Raw genomic sequence first — 19,244 nt, 5'->3', positions numbered from 1 at the left:
AGAGAGAGAGAGAGAAGGAGAGATGAAGAGTTAGAGGAGAGATGAAGAGAGAGAGAGAGAAGGAGAGATGGGGAGGGAGGGAGAGAGAGAGAGAGAGAGAGAGATGAAGAGTTAGAGGAGAGATGAAGAGAGAGAGAGAGAAGGAGAGATGGGGAGAGAGGGAGAGAGAGAAGGAGAGATATGGAGAAAGAGAGAGGGAGGGAGAGAGAGAGAGAAGAAGAGAGAGATAGAGTGGGTGTCAGCAGAAAGGCAGCATTTCTCTTTGTTTATCCTGCTGCCAGAGGGACTGTTTATTTCCTGTAATGAAAACAGAAGAGGAAGTGCACACACACTCAAACCAGGTCAGTGGAATACACAGACTCCTCTCCTCCCCTCCCCTCCCCTCTCCTCTCCTCCCCTCCCCTCTCCTCTCCTCTCCCCTCCTCTCCTCTCCTCTCCTCTCCACTCGCCCAGAGGACCTCTTACAGAAAGGCCAGGCTTCAGAGGCTACCTGTGCTTTATAAGGTATAGCGGCACGTCTGCGGAACGATATATGTGGCCATTAATCACAACAAGCTGCTGCTATCAGACTTATAATAAATACAGTTACATGGCTCTGGACCAGGTAAGGAGAACTGATGGCCCAGGGTTTTTGGGCTGGAGAGTCCTTATAAATCTGTTGACACTCTGTTGGCAGTGAAGAATAAAAATAGGCTTGTTTTAGGGTTAGATTTAGTTACTCAAGCATGCATGTGTGAAGTGAGTGTGAGTGTGTGTGTGTGTGTGTGTGTGTGTGTGTGTGGGGGGGGGGGGGGGGGGGGGGGCATGTGTTTGGCCATGTCTGTGTGGTGGTGTGAATGTGTGTGTGAATTTCATGTGTATGTGTGTTGAGTGTGTGTGTGCATGCATATGTGTGTGTGTGTGCATGTGTGTGTGTCTAGGGGACTAAACTGACTCTGACAGGCGAGGAAAAGGCCTCACTACGCAGGGTTGATCTGCTATCTTGTGTGCTGAACCTTTGGGATTGGGAGCTGAAGTGAAATGCCACTGTGTCTCCCTGAAGCTGCTCCCACTTCGGGGGGGGGGTCTCATTTCAGACTGCAGAGAAAGCTGTTTTTCAGCTGTGTGTGTGTGCGTGTGTGCGTGTTTGTGCATGTGTGTGTGTGTGTGTGGGGGGGGGGGTGATTGTATGTTCATGTTAAATGTATTATTTTGCTGCAAGCTTAAGGATGTGTGCCTGTGTCTGTATGCTTGTGTTTACTTGTTTTATATATATATATATATATATATATATATATATATATATATATTTATATATATATTTATATATATATATTTATATGTTTGCTAGAGCTGACATATAAATACATGTGTCAGTCTCAAATGTGTGTCTGTGTGTGTGTGTGTGTGTGTGTGTGTGTGTGTGTGTGTGTGCGTGTGCATGTGCATCATCAGATCTAGTTGCTCAGTGCTGTCCGATCCTTGCTTCTGTGATGACTTAATATGAATGGAGTTTTAGAGAGAGAGAAAGGGAGAGAGAGAGAGTGAAAGGCAGAGTTGGAGACTGTGCAAATGAGAGAGAGAGAGAGAGAGAGAGAGAGAAAGACAGACCGAGAGAGGGAAAGAGATAGACAGAGAGAAGCATCTGGTTGGCTGTCATGCTGGTGAGCAGTGTTGTGTGTCAGGCTGAAGCAGCCGGCTGTGCTCCCTTTGCTAGAGCCCATCCCCACCACACACTTACACAAGCACAGCACCCTGACAAGAGAAGGGCTGATGGATGGCTGCGTTATCACTCTTTCATCACAGTTAACCTTTTGATTCACACTATCAGTTCCCATTTGTCATGCTGTGCTCATTTGTCCTAACCCCTCCCCTCCTTTTTCTTCTCATCCTCTCTTCCTCCCTGTAGTGATTTCCTGTCTTATTTTTTTTACCTTCTTTTCATTTCCTTTCCTTGGGTTCTGTCTCTTGTATGTCCTCCTTTTATGTACAGTACTCTGTCCAGTCTTTTCTGTCCTTGATTCATATCATATTCTCCCATCTATATATCTTCTCTCCTCTCCTCTTCTCTTCTCTCCTCTCCTCTTCTCTCCCCTCCTCTCTTCTCTTCTTCCCCACTTGGTTTCCTCTTCATATCTCTGCTGCCTGCCTGCTCTCCCATCTATACATAGCTCTAGTCTCTTCACTCCTCTTCTCTTCTCTCCCTTCTTTTCTTCTCTCCTCTCTTGTCTTCTGTTCTCTTTTCTCCCCTCCTCTCTTCTTTTTTCTCCTCTCTTCTTTCCTATTCTCTTCTCTTCTCTCCTTTTTTCTTCTCTTCTCTTCTTTTCTCTTCTCTCTGTATGGGACTGGGCTCCTAGGAGGCGACAGATGTGGGAATTCGCTTCGCTGCCCCCTAAAGCACTATTCAATCTGTTCCCCAATAGCTTTCAGCGAGTGCACACACACACACACACACACACACACACACACACACAGTCTCATTTGGGTCTTCTCTTTCGATTTTGTCTCCCTCGAGCATTTAGCTGTCTCAGAATGAGAAACACGCACACGCACACTAAAATGCAGCTGGATCTGTGGTGACACTCAGAAATGACGAACTGTCATTTCATGAATATGATTTTTGTTTTTTAACCACCATAACCCAGAACATTAAAATCAAATTATTCCTGATTATGTTTAGAGAGAAGTCATTTGGTGGATATTTGATTAAAAATGCTATTCCATTTCTAAATGTTAATACTGTTATATGATTAAAAAGCTTACATAGAAAGGGTGTTTCTCACATTTTTACATCTCAAACACTGCTGAGCAATGTCACAATTGCTTTGCTAATTTGGCACTTACGGTGTGTCCCCATAGACGACCGCATGAATACGGTCATTTAGCACATGCTAAGTTTAGACCCTCTAAGTTTAGACCAAGAGGGATTAAACTGCAATTTCTGGGTGACTCTGTGTCTTTTCTGCTTTCCATAGTAATTTTAACTGGGTGGGAGTTAATCTAGATTAAAATCACTGCATCTATTTTCCCCTCAGCCAATGAGGTGTTGAAAGAAAAACAGGAAGCAACAGGCCACCTGAGACTGGACTGAGCCTTGGTGCCTTATTAGCTGATGCTAATCTTATCGTCGAGCCTGTCTCGTTGTTTGGCTTTTGTGAATTGTGTGATGTAATCAGATGCAATGTGATGAACAGTGAGGAGAGAGGACAGTACAGTTCACACCTTGTGCCAGTGTGTGTGTCTGTGTGTGTGTGTGTGTGTGTGTGTGTGTGTGTGTGTGTCTATGTCTGTGTGAGTGTGTGTCTGTGTGTGTGTGTGTGTGTGTGTGTGTGTGTGTGTGTGTGTGTGTGTGTTTTCGCTATCTCACCTCTCGTACAGGTGGTGTGCCCAATTATGACAGCAATTGTGTGCGACTCAGCCACATTGCTGGGGGACATGGCGCAGATACGTGCCAGACTAGTGTGAAACACAGCCCTGCTGTAGATCCACACCAGCCTGCACCGCCCCACCTTCCCAGAGGGGCCTCGTGAGGAGGTGTCCCTCCTTCCTGAAACGTGTGTAGACACACATGATTAATCAGACCTTTAATTGGTTGAAAAAAGCAAGCGCACATGATTAATAAGAGTTCTAATTGGTTGAAAAGGGGGAAACGGGAGCCTGTAGCTGTGGGCGGCCTGTTCGTCAGTGCTAGAGCAGGTGTTGAATAATAGAGGAGGAAGTTGGTGGGAGGAAGGGAAGTGAGAGAGGAGAAGGCAGAGTGGAGAGAGAGAGGAGTGCCTGTCAAACAACATCACTTGTTACAGCGTCAACCTGTTTCAGCAGTCTTCTCCTGACTTCTTCCTCCTGTTGGTCTGAAACCACTGCATTGCACCAAAGCAGAAGAGATCTGGCTCTGAGTCTGCCAGCCCTAGTCTGTCGCTGGGCCTCACGCTCTCATCTCTCTGCTTCTACAGCTTCTGTTCTCTTCTCCCTCTCTCTCTCTCCCTCTCTCTCTCTCTCTCTCTCTCTCTTTCTGTCTGCAGTGCATCACCACGCTGGGGAAGTCTGTCTGGATCTCTGCTCAGATATGTCATCACATCCATGACAGTGTGCTCAATCATGCTCTTCGGCTTTTTTGTCTGGAGATGGCAGCAGGGCTCTCAAGTTTTGAGGACAGGCAAGAGTGACATTCCCCGTCGACAATTCCCCCCCCCGTCCGGGGGTTAAAGGGGTGGCTGGTCGCGAGATGGTTGCGAGAATGGGGGTGTTTCATTAATAATACTACAACTTTTTGTTGCTGTTTAATAATATGCCTTCAGATGTTCCAGAGGTTGTTTCGTCCGCCGCTCACGGCCCTCAAACCCGCCACCTCAACACACCGGCATGGGAGTCGAGCGCTCTAACCACTGAGCTAAAAGCCCAAGCTTCCAACCGTTAGAGCCGTTCTTAAGGTTAGGGGTGTGAGGATTTACACACGCAACTAGCACCACCAGCTAGCATACACCAGCCCCAGGTCGGTCAACAGTTGATCCAATATTAGTTGTGCAGAAATATAGCCCATCTTATACACACCAATTGAATTGAAATAGAAATTGTAAAGATTTGTATTTTTTGTAATTATTCCATATTTAGTGTAGTTATATCAGAACCTGAAGTAGCCTACAATCCAAATGCAAGCATGAAACTTCAGAGTATTACCTTTCATTTGAGGTCAAGATTATGCTTATAAGGGGATCATATGCAGTAGTCATTTGATTGCCAGTAGCCTACTGTATGCATTTTGGATAACCCAAAGTCCTATGGGGAGTTTTCATAGGGCATTTTACAAAATGCATGAGCATACCTTGGCAAATAATGGTCTAAAGTACTCATGTTGTCATTCTATATTGATCTACTTTTGCACACAGCATGACAAGACCTAATGCTAGTAGGGCTGAAACGATTCATCGATTCACTCGAATAACTCGATTACAAAAATTACTCGAGGCAAAAACCCTGCCTCGAAGCCTCGTTAAATTTCTATGACGCGCACTATACGCGCAGGGATCTGATTGTTCCACACGGACCGTTGTTCAGGAAGCACACCACTAGCGCGTGAATCGTACATTCTGAATTTAGCTGGCGCGATGGTGGAGTCAAGATATCCATAAATGGCAGAGAATGTCTAAAGTTTTCAAGTAAAGTTTTGGGATCATTACATACTCAAAAACGAAAAGAACAAGCATCTGAACCTAAATATCCACTCCATGCTGTTTCACCAAGCGTCAATAAAGTAGGCTAGGCTATTTATCAATCTATCTAGCCTATCTATCATCTATCTACGTAGCCTATAGCCTACATTGATGTTGGCTGATTTTAATCACATACTGTATTTGTAGCGATGTCATGATAGCTTGTTTAGCTTTGATGTTTTTAAGTAAGTAAACTTATTCACGTTCAATTGCAAGACAGTATGCCTAAAAAAGAACCCCTCACACACATGCATGCACCCTCATCTTTCCTCACGCACCGCACGCGTGCACACACACACACACAGGTTGCTAGGTTACCATAGCAAATAGGCTCACCCCAGAAATTATTTTTTAGTAGCCTAATGGTAAAATTATTTGTTAGTAGCCTAATGGTAGGCTATTTTTAGTAGCCTAATGGTAAATGCTGCAGGTGTAGAAATCTACATAAAACAGATATTTATGTTGATGTCAGGTCTAGATTACAGCATGAAACTTGTTGTAGGCTACACATTAATACATTAAATTGCTTTCCCTCTTCTCCCTCCCAGCACTTCACAACATAGTATGGGCAGCTTTGTCATGCACAAGAGGCTGCAATTTTACAGAGAGCATTTTGAACATTATTTAATTGATGGCACTGACACTTAAAAACACTAAATGGGTAAATTGCAATAAATGGGCTTAGTTTTGTAGCCTAATGTTGGAGTTAGAATAAATACCTCTGTGCCAATTGCTTGATCATTTTATAGCCATGTCATTTTCGTTATGCATTATGTGTTTTGGTTGTTTAAAAATGCAAAAAATTTTTTTTATCAGATTAATCGATAAAATGCTAGATTAATCGATTACAAAAAGAATCGATAGCTGCAGCCCTAAATGCTAGGACTCAAGTCATATCAAGTCAAGACCTAGAGGGCTGAAATGTGGTCAGTTCAAAGAGGCTTGTTAGTAGAAAAAGAAAATAATAATCTAGCCTTTGTAACTTTGTGTCAGTAGGCTACATCACACAGTTATTCTAATTGTTTTCCAACAGTGTCTCAGCTTTCAAAAAGAGAGCAAGCATTTGATTATTGGCTACAGTATGTAGGAGCAATGCCCTCCTAAGTCAAAATGGGGCAAAAGTATAATTTATAATTGCTCAGATTTGCAAAAGAAAAGATTTGACACATGGCGCTGACAATTCAATAATGGGCTTTTTCACCACCTCTGAGCATCCACTAACCTGGACCTTTTAGGGGGCTTTCCTCTCAGGGTGAATGAGAGGACATTTTTGAAATCAGATGCAATGATTAATGCATCAATGGCCAGGATATAATTATATGATGATTTTAACAATAGGCTATGCAATACACTTTAATTTGTTTAAATTTGCTAATAAAATGATTAAGCCTATTTGGAGTGAGAGATGTTTAGAATGTGACAATATGTCAGTCATCGTGTGAACGAAAGTAGGCTATGACTAGGCATAGGCTACTTGTTCTGAGCAAGTGTTGTCAATGAACAGGCTGCGAAACTGTTGGCTAAGTTACAGACAGTCATGAACAATTGATGCTAATTGTCTGGGAAACATTCTCTAGCAGTCACGTTGTCATTGTTTGTGTCAAACAAGTTGTGGATTTGTTGTAACATTAAAAGATGACTTACTCTGTGCTGAAACCATGAACTGATGCTCGAAGCTTCAAGGTGAACGAAACAGGTTCGCGTTCAATAATTCACGTTCAACAATTCCAGGATACGCGTTTTTTCATTGGTTGTTGCGTTAAATCTTACCCAGATACAATAGTGCTATTTTCTGATTGGCTATTGTGTAGCCCCTCTCGTTATTTTTGATTGGCTGATAAGTGACAGGCTCAACTCCAGGGGAGACGCGCTTGATTCCTGCTGGGTGAGAACGGCGCGGCCATTGACATTTTGGGCGCTGAGGCAGCATAGCATACTAAATATATAAATAGTTTTTCTGCGTGAGAAATACAATGTGTGGCGGGAGAGCGTGACAAAAGACTGAAATGAATGACTGTCACGCTCAATGCGTGACACTTGAGAGCCCTGTGGCAGCCAATCATGCTCTTCAATGGGCTTTTCTGTCTGGAGATGGCAGCCATTGGCAGGTCTCTGTTGATAGAACTGAGAGATTCCATCCTCATTTCCATTAGGCTGTTTGTGAAATAAACACAGCTATTTCTGAAGGGTTCTTACCGCATACCTGTGTTCTGTGTTTATTCTGAAGGGTTCTTACCAAATTCCTGTGTTTTGTGTTTATTCTAATCTACCGTTGATAGCTTGAGGTGTCAAAATAAAGCTGTAAGATGCCAGACCGAGGTGTGAGGTTGATGCAGCTTCAAATGTGTCAGTCCAAACCAGACAGCTGATGCGTGTATAGTTTTGTTTGGTGGAGGATTTACTATTAATACACGTTTTTTTTACATATTTTTTTGTTTTTTGTCAATGCCCTTCTAGTACGTGGGGTGAGATAGAGCTGAGCTCTGTGCTGACCCTGATAAGTGTCTGTGTGACCGAGAGCACTGCACAAGTGGACAACATAACAGTCAGTAAAGGCGGGAAAAACTATGTGCACTTCCTGCCTACTTCTATGGTCTTGATGAAAGAATGAACACACATATTGTTCCATGTAGGATAATTACTGCAGTTAGACTCAACATAAAGTCTGCATCACTTTCTTCCTCTTTATTTGACTTCAGATATTACCCCCCTCCACACCAGAGATGTGATAATGATTCAACAGTGTACTGCTGAGAACTATCTTTGGAGACATCAGCCCAAAGTGAAATGATATCTCACCCCTTCCGCCAAAAAAAATATGTTCAATGATCAGTTGTGGTGCAATGATCAGTTGTAGCCGCAGGCAGACGCATGCTCCGCTGAGATGGGGTGCATTGTGGGTATTTCTGGGTCTTTGCGTTGGCAGCGGCGGACAGTGTTGCGTAAGCACCTTTGACGGCTCTGGAACTGCAAGAAGATGTCTCACACTGTGTTTGTTTTCGCTCTGTCTTCACAGATCTCGTCATCAGAGTGGCAAAGGATAAATTTGGGGCAATCCAGTCAGAGTACCAGAAGGTAATCTGTGTGTGTGTGTGTGTGTGTGTGTGTGTGTATTTCTACATGTGCATCTCTGTGTCTCTAATTTGGGTGTATGATGAGTTTTGTGGAATTTGGCTGCATTCATGTGTGTGTGTGTGTGTGTGTAAGAGAGAGAGAGAGTGTGTGAGAGTGTGCAAGTTTGGTTAATTACACATTGTTTATTTGTGTATCTTGTTACTTTGTGTTACTCTGTGTGTATGTTACATTTCCTGGTGCTTGCCGTCGGTGGCTGGAAGTGAATAAGTGCATTCACCAGTGAGGGAAGTGAGTTCACCAGCCAGTCGCCCGTCGGCGTGTGGAGGTGGGGAGAGGTGGGGAGGGCGCCGCCTTGCTCGTTGCCTCCTGCTGGAGTGGAGTGTTAATTGCGAGTGAAAGCTGAGGAGAGGGTCCTTGCCTCTGCAGTGCGCCCATGCCAGTGCGCTGCTAATTGCATTTGGCACCAAGGCCCCCGGCAAACAGTGGGAGAAGCCATCATTTGTTTTGTTTTTTTGTGATAACTGAATTTTAATTAAACAGAATTTTTTTTTGCTGCTTTGAAGACTCACGCCTCCTATGTCTAGAACAAGGGAGTGGGGGTGGGGGTGGGGGGAGAGCTAGGGCATCATGGGAAAACAGTCTGACAATAGTCATCAGGGTCAGATTCAAGATCAAGATACCATGACGCTTCAGGACAACATGGCCCACAAAACAGCTCTTCATAACTCTTGTAGTACCCAGACTATGTTTCTGAAATGAGTTGTGATTTTTAAAGCTTTTGATGTACTGCTGATTAATTTATTTTCTTTGCTCGTTGAAGTATCATCATTTTCTTGTGAGTGACTGACCGGTTTACCACTCTCCATGCCTTTGTTTTTTTTTTTTCCTGCATGCCTCTTCTCACCTGGCCTTCGCAGCCAGAGAACATTGTTCTCACTCTTCAGGTAAAGTTTGTCCCTCATCGCACCCCATCCCTCCCTCCCCTCCCCTCCCAACGTGACACCTCAGCTCAACCCTCAACTCCAGCTCCCCGTCTGAATCAGTCTCTCTTCCACGTGTCGTCCTCTCCCTGACTAGCATCCCTCCCCGTCAGCCCCCACTGAAGCCTTCCCGTAGTGTAGTGTTGTCATCAGCGTATACTGTCATGGCTGCACTGGTCTGTAGATCCAGTCATTCACATTTCTCTCAGCAAGCAGGACTGTATGTGGGGACAGGGAGATTCAGCCTGCATTATATTCTGTAGCAATGAAGCTATGTGAGCTCTGAGGCTTTGACTGCTGCAGGATTAGAGTGATGGTGTGAGCTGGATGTCTCGACTGGTTGAGATATATGGGCCATAAAATACTCACACACACTGAACTTCATACATATTTAAACACTGACTTTTTTAGGGGGTTAAAAGTAATTTAGTAATTTAGATGTTAGAATATTTAATGAAATAGCACAAATGTAATGAAATAGCACAAATCAAACCTACCTATTTCAGCCCTGAAATATTACTGCACATTCTGCATATATGACAACATCTGTCAGCTGAAAATCCCACATATGAGGCTTTTTGCGGCAAGTCAACAGCAGTCTGCCAATCAGTGCGGTGCCATGGTGGGGTTCCTAACTGTAGATATCCCAAGATTACTGTAAGCAGAAGCTAAAGGTGTTCCACTGAAGGAGACGATGGAGTTGGGCTTCTTGGCCCAGTCAGCACTTTGAAAGCTTAGTTTTCTTATCAGTTTTCAAACACGCACACACACGCATACATGCACACACACGCATACATACACACACGCATACATACACACACACACACACACACACACACACACATACACTCAAATGCTTAAATGCTTATACTCATATGCACAGGTGTACCGGTAAGTACACGCAGATACACACAACAACACATTTGGTGCAAACATACACACACACAGACGCTTACACACACACACACACACACACACATACAGTCAGCACACACAGAAGATCTGTCCCCCACAGCAGCAGTGGCAGCTCTAAATCAGAGACGCAGGTGCTGCTGGAGTTCCAGAAGAAAATCACTGCAAATCCCCTCCTCCCATCAGTTACTATAAGCTCACACTGAAACTTGACCAGTTCCAATGACAAATCCAACCTTCCTGAAGACTCAGAGGTGTTATGAGTTGGACAGAGGGTTGTATCTGTTGACTAGAGACTGGCACCTCCTCCCAGACACAGTTCACAGACATCACTCCATTATGTTTACATCACATCAGTGAACTGATTAGCTTATGGCAAAGAATTTCCACTGTCACTGTGACAAGGTATTTGTGTGGTGCATTTGCAGGAATTTGTTACTAAAAAGCTATGTTGTAATAACATGGTGGTAGTGTAGTGGTTAAGGAGCTGGGCTAGCATGCAGTAGTGTGGTAGTGTAGTGGTTAAGGAGCTGGGCTAGCATGCAGTAGTGGTAGTGTAGTGGTTAAGGAGCTAGGCTAGCGTGCAGTAGTGTGGTAGCGTAGTGGCTAAGGAGCTGGGCTTGCGTGCAGTAGTGTGGTAGCTTAGTGGTTAAGGAGCTGGGCTAGCATGCAGTAGCCAGAAAGTTTCGGGTTCAATTCCCAGCTTCTGCCGTTGTGCCCTCGAGCACTTTCGAGCCCTTGTAATATAATTGCTTTTATATAAAAAGCCTCTGCTAAATGAATACATGTAATGTAGCCTAGTTGTAACTCAAGGTCAATTAAACACTCACTCACTTAAGGTGATCATGGTCATGGAAATAAATCCACAGCTTTTAGTGGCCACAGATTACCACAGCGATGAGACAGCCCAGTGGTCCCTATCAAATCAGTGTGAAACCCCAAATATCTCTCATACATGTGGGTATAAAAGCAATATGGCTCCTGGGGAAAGTTATGGAGGTTGTTGGGAGCTAAAGAGCTATTTGAGATGTTGTTGCACCAAAGAGATAGCTTTTAAAGTAACAGTACTGGCAATATCAGAAAGGACTTACACGCATAGGACATCACATAGGACTTACACACATAGGACATCACATAGGACATCACATAAGACACACATAGGACGTCACATAGGACACACATAGGACTTATACACATAGGACGTCACATACAGTAGGACTTACACACATAGGACATCACATAGGACAGTGGTTTTCAAAGTGGGGGCCGCGAGGGGGTGCCAGGGGGTCCTCAGCAAGTTGGAAGGAAAAATAAAAGAAACAAATAAATACATTTGAAAAATGTAAAATACACCTATTACTATGAGGGTTGTTATACAATGCCATTAGAATAATTTGTGGCATATCTGAACATTATATTTTTCATGATAATGACTGGGAATAATAGTAAAGTGATAGCTCTCATATAGCAGAAAGCCCCAAATGCAATTTTTACACACTGTGTGCCCCATCGCGAAGTGCTTGTGGCTAAAATAATTATTAGGATTAGCTTAATGTATTTTTACATTTGCCTTAGTATTGTCGATGGGTTTAATAACACATCAAGGGGGTCCTTGGCCAGAACCTAGTGGTATTTGGGGGGCCTTGTCGTGGAAAAGTTTGGGAATCCCTGACATAGGACATCACATAGGATGTCACATAGGACGTCACATAGGACACACATAGGGCTTACACACATAGGACTTCACATAGGACTTACACACATAGGACGTCACATAGGACACACATAGGGCTTACACACATAGGACTTCACATAGGACTTACACACATAGGACGTCACATAGGACTTACACACGTAGGACATCACATAGAACTTACACACATAGGATATCACATAGGACACACATAGAACTTACACACATAGGATATCACATAGGACACACATAGGACTTACACACATACGTAGGACATCACATAGGATTTACACACATAGGACATCACATAGGATTTACACACATAGGATGTCACATAGGACATCACATAGGACTTACACACATAGGATGTCACATAGGACATCACATCTAATGCTATTACTGTATAATGCAATATATTACATTCCTGCATTCACAAGGCAAAAAGCCATCTTATTTGCATGCTTATATTTAAATGATATAGATCATTAATTACGTATGATTAATATCAATCTGGCATTCGGCTTTGATTATGGGATGGATCTTAGATAATTTTCTTCATTGTTCTGAGAGTGACAGCGAAGGTCTCTGGAAAAACAAAAGAACACAAAGACAATTGGCTGTGATGAGAAGATTGCAGGGGATGTTAATAAGTTGCCACGGGGAACATTCAGGCCTCTTGTTATGCAGCTGACGTTCTGTACTGAGGCTCATGCAAGTCAGATTACACCCTCCCTCACACAAGCACTGCAATCATTAGACCGGGGTAATCGAAATCACTTAATCACAACTTACTAAAGCCTGTGTTAAGGCATGCTTAAACAACAGGGGCTGTCTCAGGAATACATTTCCCAGTAAGGACACCTTGAGAAAATTAGATTTTGTCAAAGCCTACTCATATGTTTTCTCTTCATAGTGGCCATTTTATCTGTCGACTAAGCATAGAGGTATAGGACATTGAGGCCTACACTCATTATCTCCTAACTAGAACATTGTCCTATAGTACACTATAATATACTAATATAATATACTATGATTAACAGCAGCTAACAAAATCATCATTTTTATTTACCCTGATGATGTTTGGCACAAGGTTTGAACTCTACATGCACCATGGTTCTTATTTTAGTACTAACTGCACTGTCACTCCTTCTAATAGATTTATCTGCTCTCATTTGTTTTCATATTGAGTGGAAGTCTATTTGACCTCATCATTGTATTTGTGCATTATCCCTGTAGTGTTTCTGTGTCCGTCTAACAGCTACACGTATGATGTGGATTGTGTGTGTGTGTGTGTGTGTGTGTGTGTGTGGGGGGGGGGGGGGGGGGGGGGGGGGTGTTGATGAGGTAGGTAAGTGAAATACTAGAATGAAAATGTTCTAGTTCTAATTCTAATTGTTCTAGTTTCACCCTGTGTTTTCATAGCAGCTTGTCAATCAGTCAATGCCACATTAAGGCTTAATGCCTTTATCATCATAAAGCAATGTTTAATTAACTCTACTTTGTTCGTCTTACGGAGCGTATTAATTGATGGCATGTGTATGAGGATATCGTTTCCACATCATTAGTGATTGTTCAGGGTCTTATTACATACAGATTACATTTTCAATTGGATCTCTGTGATTGAGGCAGTGCTAATGCCATGTCATTCTCTATTCCCAGAGTGAACCCATTCACAATAAGATCTCATTCTATGGATATCAGATAGTTGGTAGAATCCTTTTTAAAAAAATTAAAAATGCATGTCAGAAAAAAGCCTACCGGTATTATTTCCTTTATGTAAGCGACATCCAAACATATTAAAATGAAACCAAAAAGACCCAAAAGCACGTGTGAATAAAAAGAGGAACCAGGGAAGAACCATGAGAATCAGGGAAGAACCATGAGAACCAGAACATTACTGATTTGATAATAACTGTATGAAATCTTGAGGCCTCTGGTGATGATGCTGACTTTCCCCACCTCTCTGTGTGTGCCCATGTGTGTGTGTGTGTGTGTGCCCATGTGTGTGTGTGTGTGTGTGCCCACGTGTGTGTGTGTGCCCACGTGTGTGTGTGTGCGTGCCCGTGTGTGTGTGTGTGTGTGCCCATCTGTGTGTGGGTGTGTGTGTGTGTGCGCCCATGTGTGTGTGTGTGTGTGCCCGTGTGTGTGTGGGTGTGGGTGTGGTGCGTGCAGGTGATCTACTATGAGATGGGCTTTGTGGTATGCGTGCTGCTGGGGGTGATCTTCCTGGTCCTGATGCCACTGGTGGGCCTGCTCTTCTGTCTGTGCCGTTGCTGTGACAACTGTGGCGGCGAGATGCACCAGCGCCAGCGCAAGAACGCCGACTGCCAGAGAGGCCTGCTGGCCACCCTGCTCTTCTCCACCTGCATCGTCATTACGTGAGTTACACACACACACACACAAACACATGCATACGCACACACACACACACACACACACACACACACACACACACACACACACACACACACACACACACACGTACATGTACATGTACACAAACACACACACACACACATAAGCACATGCACACACACACACATACAAAAGCAAATACACACACACACACATACACACACACACACATGCACACACACACACATACACACGCAAACATAAAAAGGCACACACACAAACACAAACACACATGTACACAGACACACAAAGAACTACATATACAAAAGCACACAGACAGAGAGGCTCATACAAATTGACACAAACATGAAAATGGCTCTCTGTTTAAGAAACCAAACAGATACATTTATATTACTTGCCCATATCAAGTACAGCTGTTATTGATATAATGAGCAATGGGAAAATCTGACAGTTGGCGTGCCAAGAAGCTCTAAAGCTTAAGCACACTCGTAGAGGCCAAGCCTACTGTAAAATCAGTGATACAACATAACGCTTGATATAACTATGACACGAGATGCAGGAGCCAGAACACATTTCTCAAAATAGAGCAACAGCACTGCTGGGAGCCATAGGATGAGATGAGAAGGCTTTGTTGAGTCCCAAAAGAGACATTCTCAAGAGGGAGTGTTTCCAAGAGAAAGAGTTTTTCCCCCATCTGTGTTTCCTCAGATACATCACCACGACTGTAACCTCCTGAAACATTCCGTTTAAAAAAACAGCAAAAGACAGACACAGAGCTTACTGCACGCTACATTTCCATGCATCACAAAGAGAAGTGGCATGAGAGCTTGTGACCCCCCCCCCCCCCCCTTTTGATTTGAGGTGATCGGGGTCAGAATAAGAGCCCAACTCCAAGTGGCACCTCCTCACCCCTCAGGCTACTGCAGAATGATGGTTGTGTCCGAAGCGTGTGTGTGCGTGTGTGTGCGTGTGTGTGTGCGTGCGTGCGTGTGTGTGTGATGTTCCGCTCTTTATGGCCTCGCCATTGGAAGGTTTATATTAAAGATTCCAGAAGTAGAGTCTGGTCGGCATGGACGCCTTCAGACAACCGTCTCCACCGTCTCGGCCCTTTATTAAATCTCCAAGGCCACAAAAAGGCAGGACGCCGCACCAATTCTAATGAAGCAATTACAGCGAGTGGCGGACAGTGAGGCGGTCTCCTGTGCAGCAGTTGAGTGGAGTACATCACCGAAGAAAAGGGGAATGGGAATATACAAGAGTAGAGAGGCTTATGTGCCGCATAAGCCATTAGGATGAGTTTGTGTGCTATAGAATTCATGAAAATGCCACAGCTTACCCCCGTGGTGGGCACACATAGTAGTAACCTCGAAAAAACATTTCAAGAAGCACTTTAAAAAAAGAGGTATCAGTCTGGTTTGTGGAAAGCAGCTTAAAAATAGCACTCACTGGAAGCAGGTATGGGATTCTCTTATGGGAGTCTGAACAGCTAAGGCGTGCAGGATATCCTCGTATTTTACCAGGCTGGGTTTGAAAGAGACATTAGAGCACTCTGAATTATATGTGTGTTATATGGGGTTTTCTTTGGACCTGAAAAAGAAGAAAATTACAGTACTATGTTTGATTATTACACAGATTAAGCTGGGGAAATGATAGCCTTATCCAGTTGCTCTGCGGAGATGAGTTTGCCCAGCTTCCGAGGGGGCTGATGGCGGTGCTGATTGGACAAGTCGGTCTGTGTGTACACACACTCAGGCTCGTTAAATAAAGGATGTGTGAGGCTCACTGTGCCATCTCACACATAACGGGCAACTGGAGCTTTAGAAATCCATCCTGAGGGCGCATGAGCCTCTGATCAAATATTCCTCAGTGGTAAAAGCAACGCACATGAGCAAAGGCCAACAAGCGAATGCGTTGATAACAAAAATAATTTGAAAGAATTGGCCTGTGTTTATACGCATGTGTAGCATCGCATTAGCGTCCTACCGTTTTTCTCTTTCAAACTCTTCCCTGTTCATTCCCATGCGGTGTGCCTAGTGAGACACAGCTTGAACAGCCAGAGCAGACAGGTTTCTGTGCCAAGATAATCCTCTCACGATCCAGGAACCTGGGACCTTAAACTGCTGGCCCTCCGGCTGAAACATTAACATGAGCCGTCAACAAGCTAGGACACAGAGGAAGAGGGGCTCTGAAATTTGGACCAGACAACAGATATTTTTGGAAGATTATTTTGTTTGTGTGTATGTGAATGTGTGAGTGGGAGAGAGCGAGTGTGAGAGGATGAGAGGAGTGTGTGTGTGTGTGTGTGTGTATGTATGTGCCTTTGTATGTGTGTATGTGTGTGTGTGTGTGTGTGTGTGTGTGTGTGTGTGTGTGTGTTTGCGTGTGTTTGCGTGTTTGCGTGCATGGGTCTCTGTGTGCATGTGTGTGGTCATGATTCATGGAGTCCTGGGGGAAAAAATGTGTGATAAAAATTATTAGAAGCCATGAGGAAAATTCTTGTCCTTATCTTGACGAGGACGAAGCCTTAATGCAAGTTGTTTGGAGGAGAGCGAAATACCGACTAATCCCTCAGAGACCTCCGGTCTTAGCCAGGCTGAGATAAACACATATTTGTGACCAATTTTAGTCCCTGTGAGTGCAGCCACAAATTCTTGTAACACGCCAATCCCATAGAAGCTGATTCCACTCCCCAGGCAGGGCCTTGAGCCACATTTGGGCTTGTTTCATTTGACCGATGGCCGATGTTATCCCGGGTCCACTCCCTACAGGGCAGCCCTGCATGACCAGGTTACTGGTGCCCTGCGCTGCTTGGTCACATCTCTGTTATTTTAAGACTGCCTGGAGAGCTCACATGAGTGACTTCACCTCTTTGCCAGCTCTACTTTGACTTCATTCCTTTTTTTTTTTTTTTTTTTCCTTTAATGAACAAAATAGTGGGCATCATTTTGAGCGTGCTGCTGAATAATTAACAGAATGACCCAGTTAATGAGAAGACCTCTTTCATTTTTTTCCCCCTCTTCCCTCATTTTCCTCTCCTCGTTTGATCCGTTTTGCCCAGAGCTGTGGCCTGATGGTACCAGGCTCCGGGCGAGAGTGAGTCAGCCGCAGCCTCCTGGGTCTTTGTTTGTGCGTTTCAGTGTTTCCCGTGCCGCTCTCCATTGTGTGGTGCGGAGCGGCTGGGATGAGGGGGAGAGGTCGGCGAGGGGGGCACTGGCCTGCTTGTTTGCATGGGAACTGCCCCCCATACCCCCCAGCCCAGTGGCCACCTCTGCCCTGCAGGGGGGTCATTAAATACGCTGTGCATCCCCCAACTAATCTGTGCACTCACACGCGAGTAAACAGCAAACACAGATCCATGTTTGGCGTGTCACGCCAGAGATGGTTGACATCCGCAGCATGTGTGCATGCCATTTGTGGTTTGTTTTGCCCTCAGTCATGAAAAGGCCCAGGCAGGGTGGAAGTGACATGGCATCACTTGTCATCACTACCTGATCCAGCAGCCCAAGCAGCCTCTCCCAGGCCCTCCATCCTGCATTCAGAGGAAGGCTGGCTGAGAAGGAGAGGCCTGGCACAGAGTGGAGGTGATGGATGATGTGCTATGGGCAGAGAACTCAGAGAGTGAAATGCTGCTCTTTTGCCCTCCGTGACCATCTATGGAGGTCACTGCACAGGAAAGAATACACAATGCTAGCCTCTTTCCTTCCTGTCCTGCGGGAGCCGCGATGGCAGTCACTAGATCTGCTTCCTCTCTCTCTCTCGCGCTGCCCCGACTCTGACTCTCCCGCTGGCAGTGTGAGTTACTGCCCAGGCTGGCATGCTGGCACGCTCCTATGGGTCACTGTAGCACCTGTTAGCAGGGCATCAATCAACCTTCCCTCATCAGGTCCCTGGAGTCAGGTCATCAGAGGCACAGGGGCAGCAGCCTCCCCCGCCCTCTGGTAGTCTGTAGTTGGTGTTGGGAGCACGAGCAGGGGTGCTGCTAGAAAATTAAATCGTATAAAATATAAAATATAAAATATAAAGTATTATTGGAATCGTCCCCCCCCCCCCAACGCGGTGACCCTGGTTGGTAGGGGCATACAAGGTTTGCTGTGTTTGGTAAGCAAATGGGAGGTACAGTATAGTTTCCATTAAGCTCTTGCTTGGATGTAAATTATAAAACCCTGCAGTGAAGATGCTTATGCAGTATGCCTTCTCTCACTGCTTTCCTTCAGAGTAAAACTTGCGATCAGAGCAGTTTTAACCTCATGCTATATTTAGCTAAAAATACAGTATCAGTGTATAATAACGTTTCCGTCAGACAGACACATGAGAGATTTGAGAAGCTTAATGGTGTCAGGTGCTGAGCGCCTGAAACTGGAATAAGTCTAGAGTGAAACAAGCCAAAGAGTTTCTTATAACTCTGCTGAGAATAGTAGCTAATACCATTGTTACCCCGGCCTGAAATCAACTTCACCCTCTCTTTTATTCACAAGACAATGATGGTGTTGCTAAGCATTCTTCTCCACAGAAAGTCTCTTGGGGGTCTCGTCTTTGAATTTTGAGCTTGATGTTGACATGCCGCTTGTCTGTGAACGGTTTGATGGCATTGTTGTCTGTGTGTTGGCTAGACTCATTGTTTGTGGCGTGTTCCTTGAACTTTTACCCCCTTGTTTTGGCTCTTACATAACGAACCTTTTTGAAGAACCTAATTTGACTGTAGATCGTAGATTATGTTAATCGTTATGTTGATGTTGGTGGTGAACAGTGAACAGTGCTGTCACTTAAATTGAAGAGGGTATACTTGCTCTACCAACTGTATGAGATGAACAGGAGCTTTGTGACCTGAATCACATCACATCAAAGCATGGACATTTGCCAATAAGGGCCATTTGGCAATAGCTGGCTGAATTCTTTATTTATTACATATTTATGACTTACATTTGACAAATATAAACATGAGTTGGGCTGTGGCTGTGTGCAAGGCTTTTATGGAAATGAATAAGGGATTTAAATGTCTTTCCTGTGGTGGTGTAACAT

General features: G+C 44.4%; 1 protein-coding gene across 13 annotated transcripts in view; it reads left to right on the top strand.

The window, feature by feature from the left end:
* Positions 1–19,244, top strand: part of prom1a (prominin 1a) — a 73,285-nt gene that overhangs the window by 20,879 nt on the left and 33,162 nt on the right. For 8 of the 13 annotated variants that reach the window (XM_042075374.1, XM_042075373.1, XM_042075383.1 and 5 more), the window contains exons 2-4: positions 8,206–8,264; positions 9,182–9,208; positions 14,022–14,227. In XM_042075374.1, the coding sequence (XP_041931308.1) occupies positions 8,206–8,264; positions 9,182–9,208; positions 14,022–14,227 (292 nt within the window). The remainder of the gene's footprint in view (positions 1–8,205; positions 8,265–9,181; positions 9,209–14,021; positions 14,228–19,244) is intronic. The other 5 variants (XM_042075376.1, XM_042075379.1, XM_042075375.1 and 2 more) reach the window with 1 other exon arrangement.

Source organism: Alosa sapidissima, chromosome 20 (assembly GCF_018492685.1).
Source record: "Alosa sapidissima isolate fAloSap1 chromosome 20, fAloSap1.pri, whole genome shotgun sequence".
NCBI classification, from domain to species: domain Eukaryota; kingdom Metazoa; phylum Chordata; class Actinopteri; order Clupeiformes; family Clupeidae; genus Alosa; species Alosa sapidissima.
The sequence above is the reverse complement of the archived record's forward strand: the minus strand, read 5'-3'. Positions and strand labels throughout refer to the sequence as shown.